Consider the following 25,401-nt stretch of genomic DNA (forward strand, 5'->3'; position numbering starts at 1 on the left):
TTCTATTTGACAACATAGTATATTGATCAAATAGTTTAAGATCATGACATATATGAGATGTAGCTCTTGAATCTATAATCCAAGAACTAGAGTTAATGCCAGAAGACTGACCAAGAGTTGAAAAGATCATACCAAGATTTGATTGATCCGACTGTGATGTCTCTAAATTCATTGCCCGAGCCATCTAACTCTGTATGAAATTCAAAAGTTGTTGGCATTGGGCCATGTTGAGAAAGTTTGAAGACTCTCCTTGATTGTCATTGACAAGATTAATCGTGCTCTTGTGACCTAAAGGATATCCAATAATCTTGAATCACTTGTCCTTGGTGTGTCCAAGGAGATTGCGATGTGCGTAGAGTGGACAACCTTTGTCCTTTTTGTTGCCAGATTTCGAATTCTGAAAGCCTTGAACAACACATGCCAATTGCGAAATCAAGGGAGTTTGCACATTACCTACCTCCCGCTGCTTTTCTTCTAGAATCACCAAAGAGAAAGCACGTTGAATAGAGGGAAATGAATCCATGGTGAGAATCTGACCACGAATCTAACTGTAACTTTCATTGAGGCTTAGCAAAAATGTCAGGACATACTCAAAATGAAAGTGATCGGTTGAACACCACCACAGTGACAGTGATGTATAGGCTTGTACTCACTGAGTTCTTCCTAGATCTATTTCATCTTTGTGTAATACTGCAAAACAGAGAGGGAACCTTGCAACCAACTTGACAAATCACGTTTCAGTTGAAGGATGAGAGGTCCATTGTTTTGTTGGAAGCAATCCTCGAGATCCTTCCATATTGCTGTTGCATTTGAGGAATATGTGACACTCGCAGCAACTTCTTTTGAAATGGAATTCGTGAGCCATGATGCAACAATGTTGTTGTTACAAAGCTAGGCACGATGCAAAGGATCTTTAGGATTATGTGGAGGAAAGTTTCCATCAATAAATCCGAGTTTGTTTCTTCCACCAAGAGCCATGAACATTGCTCGTTTCCATGAGTTCCAATTCTCCAATGTGAGAGGATACGAGAATCAAACCGAGACTATCAGCATTATTGATGATGTAAGGATCATATGGATCGTCCATGACAAAAAGCTCAAATGGTTGAAGAACTTTAGAGATGAAAGAAGTAGAGAAAAGGAGAGAGGAAAAAGGTTGTGGAATTTACACTTATGATACCATATTAAGTTCCGGAGAAAATTATATTATTCATTGAAAAATTGAATTGATACATTATAGGATCGGGTATATATACACAGAGATATCTCCCCTTCATTCTCAAAGATCTAACAAACTTTTCTAACAAATTGTAATAGAAAAATTGAAAGTTAAAATACACATATGTGTTAATAAAACTAACTTTGAGTGAAAGTACAGGCACCAAAGACATATTGTACACAAAAACTTCCAACAAGTTCTTTCAACAAAAAAAAAATCAACATGTTTTACTTATAAATCCAATCAAAATATGTAGCAAGTTCTTATTTGTATTTATAAAGAAAAATCAAACATAAAGAAAAATATTTGGAGACATCTTTGAAAGTAGTAAAATTATGAATATCAATAACAATAATCAATTAATTGCATATCCAATTTCTTACTTACATCTATTATTAATTTCCGTCCGGTTCGGACTTAAAATTAATTAGAATCGCTCATCGATGAAGTTATTTGGCATTGATATTTGACACCTACAATTTATAATTATATTTATAAACAATTACACCTGACACATTAATATCATTAAGCTTTTCTTGCAAACCCAAACATGTATTCACTTTCAGCCAAAAAACATGAAATTTAGATCTATACAAAAAAAATTCAGGTTCATTAAATATAAATCCTGATAGCAAATTCATAATGAACAGTCATGTAAAGCTATTTTAAAGAGTTGATTGCTTGAAGTCTCCAACGCAACCGTGAAAATGAAGCAGTCACGACTTGTATTCATTTCCTAAAACAATAAGTAAAAGATTATAAGACATCCGTAGATATAGATAATATGTAAGAACACTAAGGGAATGGAGCCTTCAATGGCCAACTGGAGCTATCACCACACAACGTCTTTGGACTCAAGAAATGTGTACCACCTTCTCTTGGGTTTATGCTGCTTCAGAATGTTATGATTTCCATAACCTGATTAATTGTGCGTTTGTTATTTCTGCACCCAAAAAAATCAAGTGTCACCCGTGTCACCCCCTTCTATTCCAGAATAAAAAGGTGTGCACTTGATTTTTGTTGAGTTGTTGAGGAAGAAACACCCTTAGTATGTCTTAATTGTCTTTTTTTAATTCAATCATTATTTCGGGCCAAGCCCACTTTAGAGCGTATGATAGATACACATATAAAACTCTGAAACTTTCCTATGTCGTCCTAACGACTTTAGTGCATAAACAACAAGACAGCAGGAAATTAGATCTTCTATTGCTGTCGATTACCAATTTGCCGATACACTGGGGCACGTTCAGAAAACTACACCACTTTCAAAAAAGACATGTCAGTACTGAACATCCAATTCAAAAAAATAAAATCCCTTCGTGACGAAGAGCAAAGGTTCACGGGTATAGCAATTCTTAAGAAGCAGGGAAAAAAATGTTCAAACACTTTTTTTTTATTACATATATTTTTTTTATTACTACATGAAAACCGGATAAAATTTTAAGAATGTTCTATCAACGACTTATGTCACAATTCTATGCCATGAAAACAGAATGGTCTCAAATAGTAGTAATTCTCAGCATTTAATCTCTCATCTTCTGGGTACACTAATGGAGGTTTAATTTTCTTACTACAATTTATTTTTGGGTAAAAAAAAACTTCAGGCTGTATTGAAAATATTCTGTAGGCTGCTTAATACGATCTTCAATTGGCTCCCAATTATATATTTAATACTATTAGAGCAGGTTTACACCTATGCCGAAAATGGTTTGGGTTGGGAAAGGGGGCTTGGCTTGTTGGGGGATTACAAACAAAACACATACCATACCCAATCAACAATAAATAAAAACAATTTTAAAGAAGCAACAAATGCAAGAGATTCGAGATGGAAGAATGAATGGTGCGACATTGATTATCTTAAATTTATGGATAATTAAATTTTTATTAGAAATTTTTAAGCTTTTTTTAAATAAAATTACTAAATTGATTTTTATTTCCCAATAAAAAGTATCTAATAATAACATGGCTTTTCTTACCCTGCAACTTTACACAGCTTAAACTTCATTAAAACCACTAGGATCGGTCTAATGGGGGTTGGAATAGAGATCTTAGGTTCGAAACTTTAGTATGACAATTGTAAAAACAAAAAATTAAAAAAAAAAACTTAAACATCATTAGTTATCCACTTTCAATCACTTTGAACTAATTGATTTTTCCTTAAAAAAAATAACCATCTCTCCTAATTATTAGGACATGCACTCTTTAAAATCTCTCTGCTCCCACCAATGGTAATTTTTTAGAACTAAAGGTCCTGTTAAGCATGTTTTGCATAGTCGCATGAAACAAAAGGGTAACATAATTTTTATTATTCATATTCATTATTTTTTAGATTCTTTTTAAATTTATATTTTTCAAATAGAAAAAGATATACTTAAAATAAATAAAAAATGTTCGATCATTTTTTTCACCCTTACTCCATATTGATTATATAAATGAGAAATCATATAAGTGTGAAACTACTCACACCATTATTATGATTTTTTTCTCTCCAAAATCATCATTATGATCATCTGCGATTAAAGTATACTCATCTTTAATGATATGAGAAAATTGATAATCAATATACTTAATTTAAAAAAATACACATAATAATTAAAAACTATAATTATAATAAATTATTTATGATAAATTATAAACTAATAACAATTTTTTTAAAAAAAAATATTATGTATTTAAATTATCTTATATTTAAATAAACTCAGACAATGCAAAGGTTTAATAAATTTTAATTTAAATAATTATAAATTTATATCATTACTGTTATTTGGAGAAAGAATAAATCATAAATTTCAATAGGCTTAATATTTTTAAAGATAATATTTGTTCAATTAAGTTAAAATTAATCTTTTTACTCTACTTTAATGTAATTATATTTAATATGATATTAAGAGATAGGAGAAATAGTTGTTTTTAAAAAAAAAGTATAACTAATCAGCTACTTAAGAGTGGTTGAAGATGGATAATTAACTATTCTTAACCTTTTCACATGATAGAAAAACCCATAATCCATGATAATAACTTCAAACATAATTTTTTTTAAAATATTTTCTTTTAAAAACACATAAAATGGATCTTATATTTGTGGTACTTTTTGATTATGCATCCAATGACTCATCTCTGTTCTACTGACTCTGTCATGTTTAGATTTCTTTACTCGGTATTTTTACATCGGGATCCTTCTATTTTTTATTTTATTTGTACTTTCAAGGTTATCATTCATTTATTTGTATTTTATTTTCTCATCTCTCTTCTAACTTAGTTCCTTGTCACACACATAATCACACCTTAAAAAAAATTTATTTGTATTGGTTTCCACCATAGTATGCTACAACCAACAAGATGGATAGTGTTTTTTTTTTCACACAATTTAAAATGTTTAAAATAGAAGAAAAATTGCATAGAAGTTTCCGATAGATGACTTCCACAACATAATAAAGACAAAAACATAAAGGTAATTGTTGGTGGAGTACACGATACGGAATGTTTTGGTAATTTATCATGATGATTACGAATTCATTTTGGTAACAGAATGCATTAATCACCCAATCGTTGTATTTTTTTTATTACCAAAAAGACCTTATAATATACTTTATCTTTGACTTCCGAAAGAAAATAAAAACTGAATTTTTCCTGACTTTGATGCCCAAAACTACTACCATCCCTTCTCCGGGTAAGGTCAACTACTACAATGGCCAACTTTGAAGATGTAACACAAACCATGATCCAATCCAAAAAAGCTTAACTTCAAAGAAGACGTAAGAAAAACCATTATCCCCTCCTCTCCCATATCCAACTGCAACACATGGCAACCACTGAGTATTTCTAAAACACTCGTTTCTTTCCAAAGTATTTAGTTCTTAACCAGAAAATTTTATTCTCGTTACAAGCATACTAGGTTTTCTTGCCGTCTGTCTATATTATGAGGATGTACATGCAACCAGATCAACAATTTTGGAACATTTTAATATCTCATTAGAGACCAACTAAAGAAGAGCTTTCTTCTTTGTACTCTTCTTTGTAAAGGGTTGGATTGGAAGTATTGATGTTCCTAAATAGAGTTCAAATCACTACCGTGCACACCATGCTCACCCTCTCCAAAAATGAGTGAACCATGATACGGGGTTTACTTCTCCTACATTCCTACTGGGTCATAAATTTTATATCATTGTGAAAATTAAAATAACTATGGCATATTCTGCCACTAAAGGAAAACAATAAATAACAAAAGATACATTATTCAATCAATAGATACCTTAAAACAGTCCGCCTAAGGGGCAGACTGCTTTTGGGTTAAGAGGGAATCTGTTAACATAAATTATTAGATTGGAAATCACGAACCTGAGTAAAAAAAGCATAATGAATCTGTTAATATAAATTATTAAGATTGAAAATCACGAACCTGAGAAAAAAACAATGACAGGATAGAGATTGAAGCCCAGAATCACCAATCAAGAAGTCTATCTCACCGCTTCAATGAGCGCTCCCAACATTGTGTGATAAAAGACGGTATAATCTTTAACTAGGAAGAAGCAATTCTAGGAAATAATACAAAAAAAAATCCAACAACCTCTAAATTAGAAGAATTTTAAATTAGTCACTATCACCACCACATACTGTCTGAATCCAAATATAGACTACGGGTTACTTAATCAAAGTCAGTACACCATAATGGAATATTCTTAGATATATACTAAACAAAATGAATACATCCTTTCCATCTATCATAATTCATAAAAGATTACCATAAACCTAAAGTAATCCTAGTCTTTGTTCCCAAGGTCTCACAAAATCAACGGATTTAGACTTACAAGCTACAATATTCAACTATGTTTTTAGTCAATTATGCTCCTTTTTTTAGCTATTTTTTCCCTTTAAAATCTGTCTATGACATACTTTGTTAACAATTATTGCATGCATGATCCTATCTCCCAAGCCAAACATATGATAGGTTGCCAAAAGCCAACATAACAATGCTTATGGCATGCATTAATGATACAAATGTTAAGCTTTTATGAAATAAACATGTATAACAATTTTGGCACACCAATTCTGTCATAGTTGTAAAATTTTCTATTTCATAGACCCCCATAATATACCCAAGATATTTTCAAAAGTTGTATCCCCATGTTGTATGATTCGGGAGATTTATACGAGAAAATCTATATTGAGCAAAGAGCGAACAACATTAAAAAAGAAATTTAAATCAAAGGTTTAAATCAACCAAAAAAGCCAGTTAATCCAGCAGCCACCAATATGCCTATAGTCCTCTCAAAACAACATCACAACTCCCAAAGATGAACTGCATCTATCTATGGAGTAATAAAGAATCGCTAGCTCACAGTCTCATAGTGCTCAAATGTGGGAGATAATGCCAAAACTAAGGTGCACATTCTTTTCTAATTCGTTCATCTATCAGAATGAAATTCTGCTTCATAGAAGTAGGCAATATTTGAATAAGCTGTCTCACAATTTGCTTTGACCATTTACTCTACCTTGAGGGTTGACTGAAAACAAAGCTATTGTTCTATCCCTCCTAGTCCAAATGAAACCTATGATTTGTTTGGATATCGATGAAAATATTGGTGAAAGTAGTTCCCCTATATTGATAAGATTTAAATAAGTACTGAAACACCACGCTGAATTTTACAGTTAAATTGGAATTAACAAAAGATATGTTACAGTATAACCTTCCGATAATAGAAACCCAGAACACAGTCAAGGTAGTGAAAGGTGAAAGTCACCAGACCCCAATTACTTAGAAGTAAAAGTACCAAAAAACCACTCCTGATTTGGGGAAAAAAGGAAATTGCTATAAGCAATAAAAAATTACATGATTTAATAACTTGAGCATCAAATTTACATAAAATAGTAATATTTCAAGATGGAGATTAGAGTATTAAGGAAGGTCATATTTCAGTTCATCAATCAGGATGGTAGCAACCAAAATTCTTTTAGCAAAGCGATGAATATATTTTCGTTATTAATTTTCTGCTTTAATGATGCACTGTCTCTTTTTTTACAGCTTATTTCTAGATTAATTTAATTAATAACTCACGGCTTCCCTTCTCAACAGATACTTGCTATTCAATTAACATAGTTGTACTTTCTTTTAAAATAAATTTTCTATCATCCTAACTAAATTTAATATCATTAACCTTTTTAACATTTTTCCTAATTAACTCGTTCACTCCTTCCCAATAGACTAAGCTTCCCATAAAAGACAGCTATGGATAAGGATGTTGATACGATTCAGACTTAGTAAAATAGTCAGGAGTAGGAATAACAAATATTGATTTCACTAGAGTAATCTAGAAAAGTATCTTCAGCTTGTTTATATCAGCCCTTTATTTTTAATGCAAAAAAAGGATGGTGTGAGCAATCTTTCATTTTGTGCCATGCACAAGCAGACCAGGTCAGTTGCAATCTAGTTTTTTCTTTTTTCCATACTAAGGATCAGAATCACAACAGCTCAACTCCTGCACATTTCAAGTGATTGTACACTTGTACCCAAGGTTCAGACTGTTCCAAGCATTTGGATCACAAGATACACAATAACCTAGATGTTAGCTAGGGCCATAAAGGCATGTGTGATGAAAAGGGCATCGCCAGAAACATCAAGACAACACCATTTTGTCAGCTTGGCATAGCACCTTAAGTGCACTTTAGAGACATCATTGAACCGAATAAGTAATTACTTATGGCACTTGGGATGTGTGTAGAGGAAATATAGTTTTATAGACATGGATTATTCCTATTTTTCTAAATTTAAAAACTCAATGTAAATTCACTCTTAAGCTATAACCAAATAAATAATTAAAAGAAAAATCCATTATAGTGGGTAACTGGTATGGCTTTGTGGCTAATTTGTAATGATTATTTTGTTCCCTATTTTAGCTACAGTACAAACAAAATTGGGCTTTTAGGAAAATATGCCAAGAGACAAAGGGGAGATCTCCTTCCTATAAGATATAAAAGCACAGAACATTGGAAACTCCAGTGTTTATCAATGAAATAATAACCAAGACAAAACTAGACTAGGATATCCAATTACCATCAATGCACAGTCGTCAATAAGAAAAGAAGGGCTATTGATAGTGCGCTAAAGCGCCATAGTGGCAGTTGGCTGCCACAGAGCAGGTAGCTGTTGTAGGGCGTTTTCATGGTCAAGGCTGTCATGGCCAGATGCAGGCCATTTGTCAGCTACAGTACCATGGTAGAAATTCCCCCCACCCCCCCCCCCCCCCGAGGACTTTACTCTTGGGAAGACCTAAATTCAGCTTCACTGGGGATCACCACTTCTCTGCCGTTTTCAGCAACTGCAAAGGTGCAGCCTTCTCTCCTCTCTTCTCTGGAAATTTTCAGTCTCTGTTATTGTTTCCTTCACTTCTGTCATTATTTACTTGTATGTTGTGCCTAGGACATACGACTTTGTATTGATGATTATGAATGTCATAGATTTTGAATTTTTTTTTAGCATTACATATTTAACTATGTGTATAATAGAAAGAGATTATATATCTGTATAAAATGATTAAAACAGCAGTCATCCTACCATAGCAATTTTTGAGGTCAGCCACTATCGAGGATTAATAACTATGATCAAAAGATTGTCATCCATAAAAATTGTACTTAGAAATAACAAGTAAACAACATAAGCAAAATAAACGATAGAAACTGTTAACAAATAACCAAGGTTGAGACATGGATTTCAAATTCAAAAGCCAACAAACTTAACTGCAACAGTACTCCAGTTCCGAAAAACATCTCCATTAACATGAGGGCAGCAACCTGAAATAACAAGAGTAGCATAAATAACTTTGCAAGCAGGAGAAGGACAACAAAATGGTAAGTATTGCTAAATGCAATAATACCATAGTAACATCTTTGGATGACAATTGCATGAGCACATATCAGATTACAGCAAATCAAAACTGCTCAATGCTTATTTCCACGACCCTCAATACTAGTATTGTGTGTCTTGTTTCCCTCATCAATTGAGGATTGCTCACTGGGTATTCTGTAAAACAAAAGAAACTTGCATTATGAAATAATAGAGGGTTTTATCTTCCAAATGAAAGTTTAATTCTTTTTCAAATGTATGAGATGACATTAATTACAGCAACGGAAAAAAAAAATAGCCTACAATTTCTGTTTCTTTGCATTTTGTTTGATTGTTTTAACTATATCCATGGCCATCTTCTGGTGCTCCTTTGTTTGCGAATGCAAGTCCAAACCTTCTACTGTTTCACAGTCAACTTTACATATCCGGCACCACCCCATGCTAGAAGCCTTCCTTCTCCTCAAATTATCTAACAACCTGATATCTCCCTGAAAAATATGATAGAACATGAATTTAAAAAAATATATTAAAATGATGAACTAACACTTGGATATTGCAGTCAATTTACAAAGAAGAAAAATACTATATTCCCCCCAAACTTCCACATTCCATCTACTCAACTTCAATTGTTTAACTCTTACCAGTATGATAATAATAGCATATACAAAAATGTTTAAAAGAGTAATCAAAACTTAACTGTTAAAAATCCAGCATCATTAGGAAATCCTGGAAGTGAAAAGCTGCTCCTGAACCCAGGCTCACCAAGTTGCGGATGACCTGGCCGGCCGCCTTTGCCGAAAGATTCAAAACCACGAAAACCATCAAGTTCAACTGCTCTCATATGACCAGGGTGGGCACCAAAACCAATAGGCTCCCCAAGCTGCAAATGTCTGGGGAAGTTATGTGGAGCCAAATGTTCACCCCTCCGAAAATGGCCACCAAACTCATCTTGACCAATGAAATCACCACTCCTTGGATGTTCACCCATTCGAAAGTTACCAAAACCATCAAAATCATCTCTATGCAAATGGCTAGGCAAATGAGGAAACCGACTATCATGGAATTCACCAAAACGACGTGCAACTCTGCCCTCAAAATCATCTATACCTGCCTTACCAACAAGACTGCCAGCGTGCGGCCCCAATCTCCGGGAGGACATCTCAGCATATTCACTAACAGGACTTCTTGAAGCTATACCATCCATATGATGTCTCCCATATCCAGGACCTGGTTCAAGATAACCAGGATGAAGAGCAGAACCTGATTTCTTAATGACATCGTCATGAATACCAACTGGTCTCTTTCCAGCATCATGTGCGCCTAATGAATAATTTCCAAATTTAGAAACAGGCTCAGAATTCGAAGGCAGACTAGAGAATTTCTTAAGATCATCATCAAACTCTCTTCTATCAATATTTTGTTGATTTAGAGCATGAAAAGGTTTGAACGTTTCATCCTGTAAACCAAAACCTTCAGGAGCATGTCGTGGTAAGTTGGCTGTCATTCGACCATGCATATCTCCAGGAAGTGGTGCACCAAATTGAGGCCCTCCAAGACGAGACAAATTAGATGTTCCAGCATGGGAAGGAGGCTCATGTACTTGGTTAAATGGTCGTGGGGGTCCAAGAGACTGAGGTTGCAAGCTTCGCCCTGGAGTATTAAACTGAATGTCAGAATCTTGTGGTTGCTTAAACATGGTTGGCGGAAAATTCTCGGTTAAGGGCTGTCCTGAATGAAGAGCATGGGCAGTTCCATGATTCCTAATAAGGGTCGAAGAGTGCACTGAAGAGAGTGACTGATTGGGAACTGTTGGATGTGGCAATTGTGATGTTATTGCAGAAGATCTCTGCTGGACAGAAGGCGGACCATAACTAATTGTTGGTTGCTGATGCTTACTCAGATCAGTGAAAGTGGCTGGGTGAGACAGCTGAGCAAAACCGCCATTGCTTTGAGAGACAGATGGTTCAGGATTGTCATCATTATGCAATTTATTAGTTTCTGACTCAGGGAGTTTAGTCTCTGTCTTCGGTGGATGTCCATCTTGAAATTCATTGCCTTGGACAGAATGCTCATTACTATCATTTTGAACCCCATGCATTGCACCACTTGAAGGCTTCCAATTGCTTTCAGCAGCCTCCCCCATCCCAAGATTCTTATTCACAGAATCATCATTTTCTACTGCATTGGCATTTGGGACTGAAGTCTTCAGAGAGTGTGGATCTTCACTATTTTGCTTATTTCCAACCTCTGTTGGTTTCAGATCTGCTTCAACTTTTTCAGATTTCAATTCATTTGCTGATCCAGACACATTGTCCAAATCTTTAAAAACTTTACTAAGTTTCCCAGAGGCAGAGTCAGTCTGTTGCTCAACAACATCACCTTGTCTTTCAATTGATTCTGGTGCCCTGGACTGCAGTTCTGAAGGCAACTGTACTTGATTATTGGCCCCAACCAACAATTTCTGATTTTCAGGCAGGTAGCCAGCACCATTTTGCCCAGGTCTAACTGGAATGGTATTGGCAGATTGGGCAAATGGCTGTAGGTGTCCTGCATGGTTGGGAACTAAAGGCCTTCCTGCAGTATTCCCCTGTGACTGTGGATATGCATGCTTTGGAAATGAATGTGCTGGATCTTGTGGTCGTAAATGAGATGGTATAGGCATTTGGTGCTGTGCAAACAGCTGCTGAGGTATTTGTTGAACAGGTGGCAAAGTAGGATGTTGGTTGATTTGCCCAGGTGGTTGATTATGGGTATATACCGACTGTTGTTGCAAAGGAGGGGTAGTTTGGCCTTGAACTGATGAAGGCAACAAAGCTGGCTGTTGCTGGTTAGGAAACATAGCATGAGATTGATTAGGACGTGCTGTTGGAATTTGTGGAGGAAACTGATTCTGCATCTGGATAGGGTGTTGGGCCTGGGATTGAGGCCCACTTAGAGGATGCATGTGAATAGCATGTTGAGGGACTCCTGGTTGCATATTTGGGTGATGCGGAGGTTGGGGATAAGAGTGATGCCCTGTCACTGAATGCGACGTTGCATTTTGCACTTGAGGCTGGACATTAGGAGTCACAGGCTGGTGAGGAGGCATGGGGAGCTGAGAGTGATGTTGAATTGGAGCATTAGGTTGCAGTTGTGCATGAACTTGAGATTGAGGAACAGGATACTTCTGAACTGGTTGTTGAATTTGAGGTTGTGAATGCTGCATTTGGGGATGAGGCTGCTGATAAGGAGGCATTTGCATAGGTTGTTGGGGTTGAGGTTGGACAGAATGTGGCTGAACTTGGGGGTAAGGATAAGGCTGAGCCTGAGACTGGGGGAAGGCTTGACCATGGCCTGGTGCATGACTTGTCTGACCATGTGGCTGCACAGCAGGTTGAAGTTGCTGTGATGGTTGTTGAACTTGCATCTGATTATGAGATGGTGGAGCCACAGGAGCCTGAATATGTATAGGTGGATGGGACAGTCCTTGTGCCTGAGGTTGTGGTTGAAATTGAGGCTGAGATTGGGGCTGGGGCTGGGGTTGAAGCTGGCCTTGGGGCTGTGATTGAGACTGAGGTTGGGGCTGACCATAGGCCTGTTGGTACTGCGGAACCACAGACTGTTGATAGGGGTAGTAATGTTGATACTGCTGTTGGTATGGATCTTGTCCAGGGTATTGCTGGTAGTATTGTTGATATTGTTGCTGCTGATACCATTGCTCTGCCGTTGGCTGCCCAGCAGTTTGAACTGAAGCTTGGGTTTGGGAAGCTGGGTTGGGCAGCTGATTTGAAACCTGCCCAGGCATAGTAGTTGTGACAGCAGTTTGAGATGCCGTTGCTGCAACTGGAGCAGCATTCTGATTCTGATCTGTAGAAGTGACAGCACTAGTAGCTGAAGGATCCTGTGTAATGCCTGCCTGACCTTGCACACCCTGCCAATCAACAAACATAAGCACCAGACGGCCAGAAATAGACAGAAGGAACTATTAAATTATAAATGACACGTACAGGGCAACTTTGTGCATGTTCTTGTACTTGGCAATGCACTATTTGGATCCCACACCTGTTGCAAACAACAGGAGAATTGCCAAAAGCACATCCAGAACAATGAGATGTGCACTCAGACAAAGTTCCTTGCCATGTGCATCCACTCCTATGATAAAGGCAATGAACTGCTATTTTTCCAATAGTTTCAGCGAGTGCCTTATTTGACTCTGTCAGAGGCTGCAATTAAGACATACAAATTTATATGTGCATAGGAAAAAAAAATATTGAACAGGAGCATTTTGAAATGAGAAGTAGGAAAAGGACCTTGGAATCTGCCTCGGTGACCAAGTAACCATCATATGGGCAAGCCCTTGTAGTGCTCACAACATACGTCAAACACGGCTTGCAATATAAATGAGTACATTGTGACTGCAAAGCTTCATTTGGAAATACAAGCAGCCGACAGACAGGACAGAAGTACTCTCCAGCAAGAGATTGAATGTTCACTATGCACTCATTGTCAAATCCCATGCTAACCTATAATGCACAGCTTCAGCTCCAAGCACGAATAAAACCTAAACACAATACAAGGATATATGACATTCAAAAAAATGACACTGGCACACTACATAGTTATAATATAAAGTATAAAGTTAAAAAAATAGAATAAGTATGAAATTAACATAAAACAAAACTTCTAATCATAATTCATGTTATGAAATGCTAAAATTTATGAAAATATTAGGATGTTCTAATTTATATTTTTATACAATTTTAAAAAATAAAAGTAAACAATTATGCAATCAAAAACATTCAAAGCGTCCGTCCATACAGTGCTCAACACGGATACGTGGCACAGCTACAACACGACACTGCTACTATCTAGAAGTGCCCATGCTTCTTAGCTTCCACAATATTCACATATTTCAAACAATAAAGAGAAAGAAATGGGGCTGAAAGTACGATACCAGACATCACGATGCAAGAAAACACAATTTGTCATTTAGATGAACAAGTAAAAGGAAATTCGCACAAAGCAATAGCATGTCAAAGAAAACACGAAAACTAATCCAATATGTGTGATGAATCTACCGAATTGTCATGAATGCAAACAAGATTGACATGCAGAGAATACGGATTCAGGTGCAAAACCTAGAAGCCTTTTGTTGGGCGAAAATTCGGTACCTGAATTATTCTTAACGAGTCGGGATTGGATTCCAAAACCAAAAATAGGAATGAGGATTCGAAATATCACACATTGATCAATCAAAGAGAGATTCAACAACTAAAAGAAAAGAAAGATCGATTCTTTGTTGGGATCCTTCCTTTCTTCAAACGGAACGAACAGAGATAGAATCAGAGCGATTCCCTAAAATCCTTTATGGATATTCCCAACCGAGCTAAAACCTACTTCGGAAACCAAAAAACGCAGAAAAAAAAGTTATGAGTGAAAACAAGAGGCAAAAGGAGGTTAAGAGTAACTTCAAAATGGTAGGATCGGCAAGGGCACCGCACGGGGACAAATATTGCGTTTCGAGAGAGAGCGGAACAAACAAAGTGTAGCTGTAAAATGCGTAATGCGTTGCTTATTTATTAGTGAGAGGGATATGCGAATAAGGGTGGGCTAGTAGTACAAGCACCCCAACGACGGCGTTCCCTTCTTTCAGTTCTCCCCTATGCTCGGCATTTTTTGTTTTTTATGTTCATTGTTTACCATTTTTTCAGGTTTTGTTTGGTTTAAAGTGGAAAAAATGAGAAAATGGGTGAATAGAAATGGGAAAACATTATCTTTTTAATTATTTAGTTGAAGAGAATAAGCAAAAAATATAAATTAAAAAAGTGTACACGATTATTCCTTGAAACGTAGAAGGGGGGGGGGGGGACATAAAGTTAACTTTTAAAATTTTTTATCAATCATTATATTAAAAACTATTGAATATAGTTATACATTTTCCTTTGGTTAATATTTTATCGATATAAAAGAAATAAAATTCGTTTATTTTACTTGATTTTCTTTGTTTTGAATAAAAGTGTTACGTTAGATTCTTGGAGAAATGGAAAATTCTCCCAAAAAATCTAAGGGATTGTTTAATTCTGAGAAGAGAAGAAAAATAAGTAAAAAAAAGGATCAAAGTAAAAATGATTTAGTTGAAAATAAATAGGTGAAAAATAAGACATAAATAAAATGATAAAATTTATGAAAATACTCACTTATTCTTATAAAATTAATATGTGTTACATTACAATAAAAAGTTCCCCTTACCAAAAAAAATCAATATATTTTGTTTTGTTTTTATTCGTAAATCCAATGACTATTTTTTACTATATCATTGATCTGATCTTGGATAAATTTTTACAAGAAAGGGAGAAAAAAGAAAGAGAGAGAACGAGGATTGAAAGTAAAATATTTTATTTCTTTACAAATCTTTTTATTTGAGAGAGAAATTTTGCATCGGTAGATAGTCAACCCAATTCTATGCTCTTTGGTGCATCTACTTCCTCTCCTCCATAATTTTAGTACAACCAAAGGAATGTTAAGTGTTTGGAATCTATAAATTATGACAAACATAAAAAATAAATTTTAAGTGTGACAAGTATTAGGTGAAATTTAAAAGTTTCATGTGCATGCATTTTCCATAATCATTAATAAGTGTAAATAATTTGCTTAAATATGTTTTTTATAGTTAAAAAATAGGTCGTTTTCATATTACTATGTAAAATTCGTTTTTTTTCAACTAAATATTTGAGAAAATTTGTAGTACATATCGTTAATCTTTTTTATTTTAAGTGATAATGTAACAGACAGAGTGTCACGTCATCAAGCCTACTCACCGACAAGTCATTACCATATCATCTCCTTCTTTCCTCTCAAATCTTCTTGAGCTTCTCGTCCTTCACCACCGGATCCGGCTTCACAATCTGCTCCTTCCTCATTTCCTTAAAGTTAAACTTGCACGCGTGCTAATCCAGGTAATGGTGGGTCCCACAAAGCATCATCCTGCATCTGCACTTGAACCCTAATAGCCCCGTCTACATGTCATGCATTGGTTCTATTGTAGCACCTTAACCTCCTCCGCCACACATGGCACGTCAACAACCACCGTCGAAGCCAAATTTGCTGTCGGAGTAGAAGAAGACGATGACTGAGAAATCATCGTCAGAAGAAGATGATGGTTAAGAAATCACCCTCATTGTTGGTTGTTGATTGACCCTCCTCACCCATCATCTCAGGTCGCTTGGTTGTTGTCACTTTGTCCCTCTTTGAGTCCTCTTTCCCCTTTCCTTTTTAAATCATTCCCTTTTTCTATTTATCTCACTATCCCTCCGTGATAGTTAGCATATTTCTTCTTCAAACAATATTTTTAACATTAGAGATATGAAATGAGTTTAGCTTCTCTTTTATTCTTGTTTGAATGTTATATACTTGTTTTATTGATAAAATAGTAATGTAAGCCAAATAAATTAATAATTACTTTTAATTATAAAAGTGTTTTTTTATAACGGTAATCAAATAAAAAATAATTAATGTTTATAAATTAAAGAATCACTTAAAATAAATCACTTTATTTAAAAGCACTTTTTTCAGCTTAAACAAACTCATCCAAGATAAAATAGTTGACTTATTTTAATTATTTTCAATTTACAACAAATTTTTAAAATTTCAAAACCAATGAAATTGAAAACTTAAAACATAAACTGAATTTAATTTTTAATAATTTCAAAATGAAAGAAAAACCATGCTAAACGCAACCTAACGAATTAAGAAACGGAGTATTAAGATTAGGAGAAGATATACGGGCTAAAAGTATATACATTATAATAAAAATCAGAAACAGAAGCAAACTTGTGATTTTGTAATTTGTAGGTAGGTTGCTTGATTTGTCGCCTGGGATTCATCATCTTCTTCTTGCTGTGGGAGTGATCAGTGATGGGTATGGAGACAGTTTGGAATTCCCAAAGCAACTGGACCATTGCCTCGGGCTCTATCCGCGACTGCATCACCTTCCAATCCTCTCTCTCACTCCTCCACGATGACGATGATTCTGAATCCACCCCCACTCCTCTCCTTCTTCACCCCCCTTCTCCGGATTCCACTCCTTGCGAGATCAAAAGTAACCAACCTCTCTCATCTTTTCCCTGCTCCCTATACTTGAATTAAATAACAATTGATTATTTTGTCTGCAGTTACTTTTGCGGAGAAACACGAGCTCAGACAAATCTACGTTCGGAGCACGGCTCGCGTCTACGAGATTTACTATGCGCCCAATTCTCGCACCAACAACGACTATCTCTCTACTGTCCGATGCGGTATCGCTGTTAGAGACGATCAGGTTCTTCGTTCTCCTTCTATTCAAAATCTGAGCGACGATAACGTTAATAAGACTGAAGATGATTGGGTTGAAGTCAAAGTTCCTGATTCTCCTTCCCAAACCAAACCCTACCCCAATTCCACCAAAACCTCTCTGTCTCAGTCTCAGGTATTCATTCCATTGCACTTCTTCTCCTTCAATGCTTATTATTTCGATTGTTAAATGATTGCACCATTTGGCTCGCTCTCGTTTAAATTAGCAAATAAATAGTACGCAATTAATGGATATTCCCTATGAAGTAGAACACAATGTTGCATCAATTCAGTAAAGGAGAACATAGTGTTGTTCCTCTGTAAAACAAATAAGGACAAGAGAGAAGATATTCAAGGCACTGAGGTAATGAATTCTGTATATTTTCATTTCAGCAAAAAGGTACAATTTTATATACACGTATTACCCTAAAGGGATAAGGTAAAGAATGTCCTTTTTGCCTCACAAATTACAGCTCATACTATTCTAGAATTTACTCTAGGATCATAACAGAAAAATATTCACATAAAGAGATATTTACAAGAATGAGAGCTATTGGGCTGTACGGGTTTTGAGCCATTGTTCTGTTACTCTGGAGCCACTAAAATCCCGCTTAGAGGTTAGTTTAGTAGCCGCGACAGCAATTGGGTAAAATTGCTTGTAATTTATGTCTGTGCAGTAATCCTCTGCGTGAACTACACTGCCCCTCTTGATAGATATTAATACATGCTATGTTTTTTTGCTACTTCAACTAGTCTTAGGAACAATTTTCTTTTTACTCTCTACATCAATAGCAGCAGCTAGACTTGAACCTCTACTTGATAGTAGGTTATTCAAAATTAGCGATGCTACGGGCAAGGTTTTGACAAAGTCAGGAAAAATCCTTTGGTGGGCTCGATCATGAAAAGTGAAGGTCCATTTTATCAAAATGGAAAAGAAAGTATTACATTTCATCTCTTAGGAAAGGGGAGTGTTATTTTGAAAATTGAAAAGTACGCAAACATACCTCAAATGATGCATTCTTCTCCTAACTTTTAGATTCTCATGGGTCACATTAGATGGTGGTATCATTCCAATGTTAGTTTGATTTTCTGATTTCAGTGTTCTCTTTTCCTGTCTCCAGGATCTTTATGAGGCTACAGCAGAGATTAATGATGCAAATCCTTGCATTTCTGTTACTCTTCGTCTGCTCTCGCTTCAGAACAAAGGCCGTGTTTACGTTGATGAGATTTATGTGTTTGCTGATCCCGTTGATTCAGTTGATTCAGAAAGCCAAGAAAACCATAATGAAAACTCATCTAGCAGTTCTCTCATGGCTATGTTTCTCCCTTTAATGCAATTATCTAAGACAACAGGGCTTAGCAATCTAAATTCTCTTAGAAAGGAAAAGCTACATGTTTCGGAGGATGATTTGGAAGTAACTCTCCCAAGTGATTCTGTAATTAAAACTCAGCTAAAAGGAAACACTAGCATAACTGATCCTCAAGAAGTGAAGTTGAATGAGGTAAAAGGAGGTTGGGTGGGTCCTTCCCAGCCAGATGCACTCTCACAAGATGCTAGAATAGAGAGCAATCATGCTGCAGTATCCTCACAAACTGCTAAAATGGACAGCACTTGCAGTGTTGTAACCTCAAAAATTGCCGAAATGGAGAACAACCACAGTGCTGTTCCCTTTCAATTTGCTAAAACGGAATGCAATTGTAGTGCTGTTCCTTCACAAGGTTCTATTCCTGAGAGCAATCATGGTGATTATTTGGGTGGCAAAGTTGAAAGGGCCCTGGAACAACTTGTATCCCGCATGGACAGGATAGAAGAAATCTGTCTTGGCTTTCAAGAGAAAATGGTAATGCCCATGAGCAGCATGGAGGCAAGACTTCAGCGAGTTGAGCTGCAACTGGATACTCTGACTAAGAAATTGCAGACTTCTGCTTTGCCATCATGTTCTAGAATTTCTGCTCCCGATGCTTCTTGTATTGAATCAGATGCCAACTCTTTTGAAGATTGTCCTGATTATACCATCACTAGGGAAAATGAATCAGATGAGAAACATTTACACACAGAGGTACCATATGACTCAGCTCTCATGTCTGATTCAGAAAATGCTACTCAATTGCTCCCAGGTCTTGTAGTTACAGCTCCTGAGTTTCCTGATGGTGAGGACGAAGACGGTGATGCATCAGGACAAGAAATAAACTCTTCGAAAGATAAAGGAAAGCAGTCAATTGATGATGCTTTATCTTCTGCTTTAGCTAGTTTTTTGTCTTCTTTGTCTTTAGACTCTCCAAAGTATACTAAAAGTTTAAGTGTTAAAGCCCCTGAGTTTTCAAATGAAGATGATGATGACAACGAGAGTAATAATAGTGAGATAGCAAAAAATTACCAAGTTCATCTAACTGACAGTGAGGAATTTAGTCTCATCCAAGTGTTGGCTTCATCCAATACTTGGGAAAACAGTGAGAAGATAAACCCAGATTCTAATGATAAACACTCCAAAAAGATTGCCCAAGAAGCTGAAGAAAATGACCAGCTTTGCAGTGCAGAAGGAGATCAAGATGAGGTGTGTGTAAAAACTGGTCTTATTGACAGCTTTGAAGAAGACAAAAATGGTAAAGTCAATTGTCAGAAAAGTGACATTTCAGATGAGTTGGTTGACAATCAGACCCCCTTTGGTCATAGTATCACCAAGGAAGGACCATCTTCAGGAACTGAACTTACTGTTGCAGCAGAGGTCCCTAGAAAAACCTTCCATGAGAACATCATAGAGAATGTTCTTGGATTTGCACTTGCTTCCTCTGTTGTAGATTTTGAAAACCCAATATTGGATGTGAAATTCATTTCTCAGAGAAGTCCTGCTACCGAGCGTTTCCTTGAAGACCTTCTAGTGGGGACACAAGATCAAGAGACCAGTTCAAGAGATCAACCTGTCAAGGAAAGCAATGATGATGTTAACGTTAAGGAACAACTGAAAAGCAATGGTGATGTCTCAGTTGAGGAGCAGTCTAATTTGATTTCAATAGAAGATGGGGAACTGGTGATTCCAGCTAGCGATAGCCATTTTGCTGTGGACAAAGACTTGTGTGCTTCTTCGATAATTGCACCTGTGAACAATGAAGATGACAATCTGCCACTGCCGGAGGATCATAAACGAAAACGTGATCAATAACTGGGTCAAGTTTCGTATGAAGTGGTTTCTAGTTCCTGATTGAGTTCGTGAATCTAAATCTTTTAGGCATTGTATATATAGCCTATTTTCATGAATATCATCTTGCTCCCCTTCTCTAAATTTCAACAATCTTTAGTTTTTTTTTTTGGCTTAATGTTGCATGCATGACAACGGTAAATAGTCAATCACTTCTTGGTTGTAGTTGCATAATTATTCGGAGGTGATATGTTTTCTTTATATGCATTAATCGGCAATTAAATCATATTTTTTTCTTCTTTATTTTGTGCGTTTGGAGGTTGTTGACATTATTGATCTTTTTTTATATATATATATATAATTAATAGGTATAAGGTTGCTGCAATTACCAAAACTTTTGACATTTTTTTTACTAGAGCTACAGTTTGATATACTGAAAATTTTGTTATTATTTTGTATTGGTAAATGTTTATATAAAATCAAACTTTTAAATATTTCATTGTAAAATCTCATCTTTAGTCCTTTCATGCTGGTGATTTATCTGGAAATTTCACGGCTTCAGCCAGTAATGGGCTGTCCTAAACTGACTTATGTGTACACCCTAAATCTTTGTCTATATAACAAAAACATCTGATCTTCCATTGTAAATTATTAGTGAAGAAAAAAATAACATAAGCTAATTCTTTTTTCTGACATATAATTTAATTTAATTATGAAAAAGGTAATGTCAGTCTCAGTCATTAATTTTTAAATATAAATTTATTAGATGAAATTTTAAAATACTTTCATTAGTTAAATCAATTATTAATTTAAAATTTAATTTGACTTTTTTGAAGAAAAAAAGTTAATTTGACTTAAAAATTAATTGTATATATGTGTTGTTGTATTTTTTATTAATTAATATAACCGATGAAATGCATTTTAAAAATTTATATATTGTTTTTTATATAAATTATCTTGAACTATGTTGTATTTTTTTTCCGTGTGGTCCTTGATTTTTTTTTTAAATAATCATTTTTGTATTAGTTTTCTGAGAGAATTTTAAATAAAATAATAATTGGGCGTAACCAGAGGTGGAGAGGGAAAAGAGTTGAAGACTTGAAGTGAAGAAAGAAAGAATTGAGAAAGGATAGGGTTTAGGGTTGGCAAAGGAAGGAAGGGATGGAAGCAGCTGTGGTGGACGTCGGCTCTAAGCTTCTCAAAGCGGACTTTGCAATTCCTGACCAGACTCCCGCCATGGTTTCCTTTCATTCTCCCTCTATTATTACTCTTATAACTTTAATCTCATAATTTAATTCAATTTTTCATTCTAATTCTCAACTCAATTATGCTTGCTACTACTCTGCCATGATACTCTTCTTATCTTACTCTTAAATACCTTTCATTACAGAGATAATTTCCACACTCCTTTAATGCATAATTCTAACCCACTTAGCTATTCTCAAGTAAATGTTTAAACTTCACAACCGCACAATCATGCCACCTTTTTAGTACCTAACTATCTCAGTCAGAATCCCTAATTTTCCCTCTTTTCATATCACTCAGATAATTCCCACTCAGATGAAGCAATTGCTCGATGATGGATCAGTCACTGATAGTTCACTGGCTGACAATGTCACCGTTGATCCCGTCGTGCGAGGATTTATTAGAGATTGGGATGCCATTGAAGATTTGTTGCACCATGTTTTGTATAGTGGCCTCGGATGGGAAATTGGCAATGAAGGACAAATACTATTTACTGATCCACTTTGTACCCCTAAGGTTTCTCAAACTTGTCTGATTTCCCTTTTTTGTTTAATGGAATTGCCAGTAATAGCTTAATATTCGTTTTCCACTTTTCCAGGCGAACAAAGAACAGTTGGTGCAACTAATGTTTGAAACATTCAACATCTCAGGGTTTTATGCCTCAGAACAAGCAGTGTTATCACTCTATGCTGTGGGACGTATCTCAGGCTGCACTGTTGATATTGGACATGGAAAAATAGGTATCCACACCTGAATGCTGTGGTCCATTTCTCGCCATTGTATATACCTTGTGCCCTTGTGTATTCTAGATACCATTTTTTTTGTTGCAATTTTCTTTTTGTCTTGTTATCTGCATGGCTGAGTGGAAAGAATCATGTGCTTAGGCACCTATATGAGATAACATAGATTCCTAGGACAGTTTCACAGTTCCACCAAGCCAGTTTTTTCCTTATGACTTGTTTTCCTCACGGAATCAATTTGAAAGATGAAACAAGTTATTTTCCACAATTTTCTCTTCTGCAGTTAAGTATTAGGAGTTACAATATTTCAACTTTCTCATGTAATCAAGAATAAATTTTGATTTTAAATGTAGTTGGTAAATGCAATGAGGAAAATATTACTCAAAATTTATTGAAAATAGAACATTAAATTCTTCCAAAGATGAATAAATTTCAATTGCTCTTTTAGGGGCAAAGATATGTTCAATAATTTAAAAGTATCAATTCATGGTGTGAAAAATGATTTTTCCTCTGATATTGTTTTTATCTTCAATCATGGTTTGAGATGGCCATTTTAATTGTGTTCCAGTAAATATTGCATTCTCAATTGGAGTAAATAAATAGATGTCTGAGTATCTTCAAATATGAAACATGTTCTGTAGCTAACTGGTTGTTATGTGCATCATGATCTTTTTGGTTTGATAACTAGATATTGCACCGGTAATTGAGGGTGCTGTTCACCACATTGCCTCAAGAAGATTTGAGTTTGGAGGTACTGACCTAACTAATTTCCTGGCTCTAGAACTTGGCAAGTCCAATCCACAAGTAAATATCAGCATGTCTGATGTGGAGAAAATAAAAGAGCTGTACTCATGCTGTGCTGAAGATGAATTAGCTTATCAGAAGACCGGATATTCTTGTCCTGTGGAGAAGCACACCCTTCCTGATGGACAGGTCTGCTTTCTGAATTTCAAAGATAGGTTTGACTAGTGATACTAATTGATAGAGGGGGAAGGAAATATGGGAATGAAGAATCAGTAAGGAGAGAAAACAAGGCTTTCTTTGGATTATTATGATTGATTGATTTAAGCAAAACTTATGAGCAAAAGTGAGGAGGTGGCTGATGTTTGTTACTCTGGAATACATTCTGTTTTCAACTTTCTGTGATTAGAATTTAAAAATCTGATCTTTGTAGCTTATCATGCAGATTTCTTTTATTGTGTTATATATTTTAATTAGCTTTTTGAGGAAATCCTTTGCAAGTTATCTGCAAGCTCAAAGTGTTAAATGTTGTATCAGTAACTTCCATATTCCATTAGGAGGGGCAGTGTAACAGTATGACTCCATAAGTGCGTTTGAGCTGGATCTCTATTTAATGAGCCAGCTGCATTTTTTTTAGACTGGGCTGACAAAGAATTGTCTTTCAAAATTCTGGACCAGCCTGAAGATTATTTCGTTTCCGAGCCAAACTGGCTGGTTTGATGGGATAAAAACTACCAAACTCACCAAGCTTTGTTTCCTTCCCCCAAGTGTTAACGATATGTTTTTATATTCTAAGTTCCATAAATGGATCTTCAATTCAATAATTTATGACTTCATCTGAAAGTTGAATTATCTTATAGGTAATAACAATTGGGAGAGAAAGATATACTGTTGGGGAAGCTTTATTCCAGCCATGTCTACTGGGTTTAGAGGCTCATGGCATTGTTGATCAGCTTGTCCGTGCTATTTCAACTGTGTCATCTGATAATCAACGGCAGCTGCTGGAAAATACTGTGGTTTGTGGTGGCACTTCTTCTATGGCAGGTAAATTTTAATCTTCAGTAGTTCTGGTGAGTTTAGGATAATCCTGACAAGATGGGGATTATCTCACAACAGTTAGATTTCTTACCTAAGCCAATGCTGTTGCTATGAGTAAATTCTGACAGGCTAATGCTGCTTCTCATTGCAGGTTTTGAAGAGAGATTTCAGAAGGAATCTAGCTTAAGTTCATCTGCTGTTCAACCTACACTCGTTAAGGTAATTTGGTTATCTTGAGAAGTAACTTCAAATTATAACAACTTAAATGTTATAATAAATAAATAGCTGTTTTTTTCTTTCAATTTGGTAGATTTTAAAATCAAAATTTGATGAGAGGGGAAAAAGGGTTTTTGCCTCTTTTACATGAATAACATTAAAAACTGCAAAGATACTATCATTGTTCTTGTATTAACTTATGTTTCAACTGGTGGATAAATCTCTGGCTTACTGCAGCCTCCAGAATATATGCCAGAAAATTTAACCATGTATTCTGCATGGGTGGGAGGTGCCATACTTGCCAAAGTGGTTTTCCCTCAAAATCAGCATATAACTAAGGCAGACTATGATGAAACTGGACCTTCCATTGTTCACCGGAAATGCTTCTAACAGTATCTATCCACATGGTTTCAACAACTATTTATTCCTCTGCATCTACTGGTACTGTAACATGCTGTAATAGCTGTATATTCCAAGTGCTAGATGTCGTGTATATCTTAAAAGCTGCAGCGATCTCCATTAATGCAATCTTCTCACTCTGCATGACTTCCCAGGTAGCAGTGGAAGATTTCCGTAAATACCTGTTCCTTAAACATGCATATGTTGGAGCTCTAGGAGCTTGCATATCTTTGTAATGTGGATATCTCCTGTAAAATATTCATTTTGGCCATTTGTAACCTTGTAGCCTGTAGCTACTAGCTACACCTCTTCTAGCACACCCCTTTGTTCCTTTTATATGATAGTTTGGAATTTATGTTTTAATTTATGAATTAATAATATATCTTGTATTAATGTTTTAATAATAGTTTGGAAGGAAAGTTATAGGCAAGACTTCTAAATTTCTAATTAACTTTCCCTTAACTGCAGCATACACAGCTGTTATACCTTTTACGTGAATATGGTTTCATGCAATAGGTG

General features: G+C 35.6%; 3 protein-coding genes across 11 annotated transcripts; 2 read left to right on the forward strand and 1 right to left on the reverse strand.

Moving 5' to 3' along the window:
• Positions 1 to 1,808: 1,808 nt before the first annotated feature.
• LOC114425038 (altered inheritance of mitochondria protein 3-like) lies at positions 1,809 to 14,725 on the reverse strand. 7 transcript variants are annotated; one of them, XM_028391770.1, is made up of 9 exons: positions 14,210 to 14,724; positions 13,349 to 13,599; positions 13,046 to 13,261; positions 9,757 to 12,969; positions 9,363 to 9,547; positions 9,091 to 9,236; positions 8,955 to 9,007; positions 5,619 to 5,754; positions 1,809 to 1,955 (listed from the first exon to the last, which is right to left on the reverse strand). In XM_028391770.1, the coding sequence occupies exons 2-6, from the start codon at positions 13,553 to 13,555 to the stop codon at positions 9,155 to 9,157; spliced, it is 3,903 nt and encodes a 1,300-aa protein (XP_028247571.1). In that variant the 5' UTR covers positions 13,556 to 13,599; positions 14,210 to 14,724; the 3' UTR covers positions 1,809 to 1,955; positions 5,619 to 5,754; positions 8,955 to 9,007; positions 9,091 to 9,154. The 7 variants fall into 7 exon arrangements, with proteins under 7 accessions (XP_028247571.1, XP_028247570.1, XP_028247569.1 ...); XM_028391769.1 differs by having other exon boundaries at positions 1,809 to 2,162; XM_028391768.1 differs by having other exon boundaries at positions 1,809 to 2,473.
• Positions 14,726 to 16,838: 2,113 nt separating this feature from the next.
• Positions 16,839 to 20,806, forward strand: LOC114425039. Its single transcript, XM_028391771.1, has 3 exons — positions 16,839 to 17,136; positions 17,210 to 17,502; positions 18,488 to 20,806. Exons 1-3 carry the CDS (start codon positions 16,953 to 16,955, stop codon positions 20,525 to 20,527), a joined length of 2,517 nt encoding a protein of 838 aa, XP_028247572.1. The 5' UTR covers positions 16,839 to 16,952; the 3' UTR covers positions 20,528 to 20,806.
• Positions 20,807 to 21,540: 734 nt separating this feature from the next.
• LOC114425042 (actin-related protein 7-like) lies at positions 21,541 to 25,312 on the forward strand. 3 transcript variants are annotated; one of them, XR_003669188.1, is made up of 8 exons: positions 21,541 to 21,742; positions 22,049 to 22,264; positions 22,347 to 22,488; positions 23,177 to 23,421; positions 24,090 to 24,273; positions 24,419 to 24,486; positions 24,721 to 24,924; positions 25,038 to 25,312. XR_003669188.1 is itself a non-coding variant. In XM_028391773.1 (7 exons), exons 1-7 carry the CDS (start codon positions 21,665 to 21,667, stop codon positions 24,871 to 24,873), a joined length of 1,086 nt encoding a protein of 361 aa, XP_028247574.1. In that variant the 5' UTR covers positions 21,541 to 21,664; the 3' UTR covers positions 24,874 to 25,312. The 3 variants fall into 3 exon arrangements, 2 of the variants coding, with proteins under 2 accessions (XP_028247574.1, XP_028247575.1); XM_028391773.1 differs by having other exon boundaries at positions 24,721 to 25,312; XM_028391774.1 differs by having other exon boundaries at positions 23,270 to 23,421; positions 24,721 to 25,312.
• Positions 25,313 to 25,401: the final 89 nt, after the last annotated feature.

Source organism: Glycine soja, chromosome 9, assembly GCF_004193775.1.
Source record: "Glycine soja cultivar W05 chromosome 9, ASM419377v2, whole genome shotgun sequence".
In the NCBI taxonomy this organism is placed as follows: Eukaryota; Viridiplantae; Streptophyta; class Magnoliopsida; order Fabales; family Fabaceae; genus Glycine; species Glycine soja.

What these genes read in the sequence shown, in the direction of transcription:
- LOC114425042 (XM_028391773.1), top strand. Translation starts at nt 21,665, where the DNA reads ATGGAAGCAGCTGTGGTGGACGTCGGCTCTAAGCTTCTCAAAGCGGAC. An exon ending in ACACCCTTCCTGATGGACAG is followed by an intron (nt 23,422 to 24,089) that starts GTCTGCTTTCTG and finishes ATTATCTTATAG; the next exon opens with GTAATAACAATTGGGAGAGA. An exon ending in TTCAACCTACACTCGTTAAG is followed by an intron (nt 24,487 to 24,720) that starts GTAATTTGGTTA and finishes GGCTTACTGCAG; the next exon opens with CCTCCAGAATATATGCCAGA.
- LOC114425039 (XM_028391771.1), top strand. Translation starts at nt 16,953, where the DNA reads ATGGGTATGGAGACAGTTTGGAATTCCCAAAGCAACTGGACCATTGCC. An exon ending in CACTCCTTGCGAGATCAAAA is followed by an intron (nt 17,137 to 17,209) that starts GTAACCAACCTC and finishes TTTTGTCTGCAG; the next exon opens with TTACTTTTGCGGAGAAACAC. An exon ending in CCTCTCTGTCTCAGTCTCAG is followed by an intron (nt 17,503 to 18,487) that starts GTATTCATTCCA and finishes TCCTGTCTCCAG; the next exon opens with GATCTTTATGAGGCTACAGC.
- LOC114425038 (XM_028391770.1), bottom strand. Translation starts at nt 13,555, where the DNA reads ATGGGATTTGACAATGAGTGCATAGTGAACATTCAATCTCTTGCTGGA. An exon ending in AACATGCACAAAGTTGCCCT is followed by an intron (nt 12,970 to 13,045) that starts GTACGTGTCATT and finishes GTTGATTGGCAG; the next exon opens with GGTGTGCAAGGTCAGGCAGG. An exon ending in ATGATGCTGGATTTTTAACA is followed by an intron (nt 9,548 to 9,756) that starts GTTAAGTTTTGA and finishes CATATTTTTCAG; the next exon opens with GGAGATATCAGGTTGTTAGA.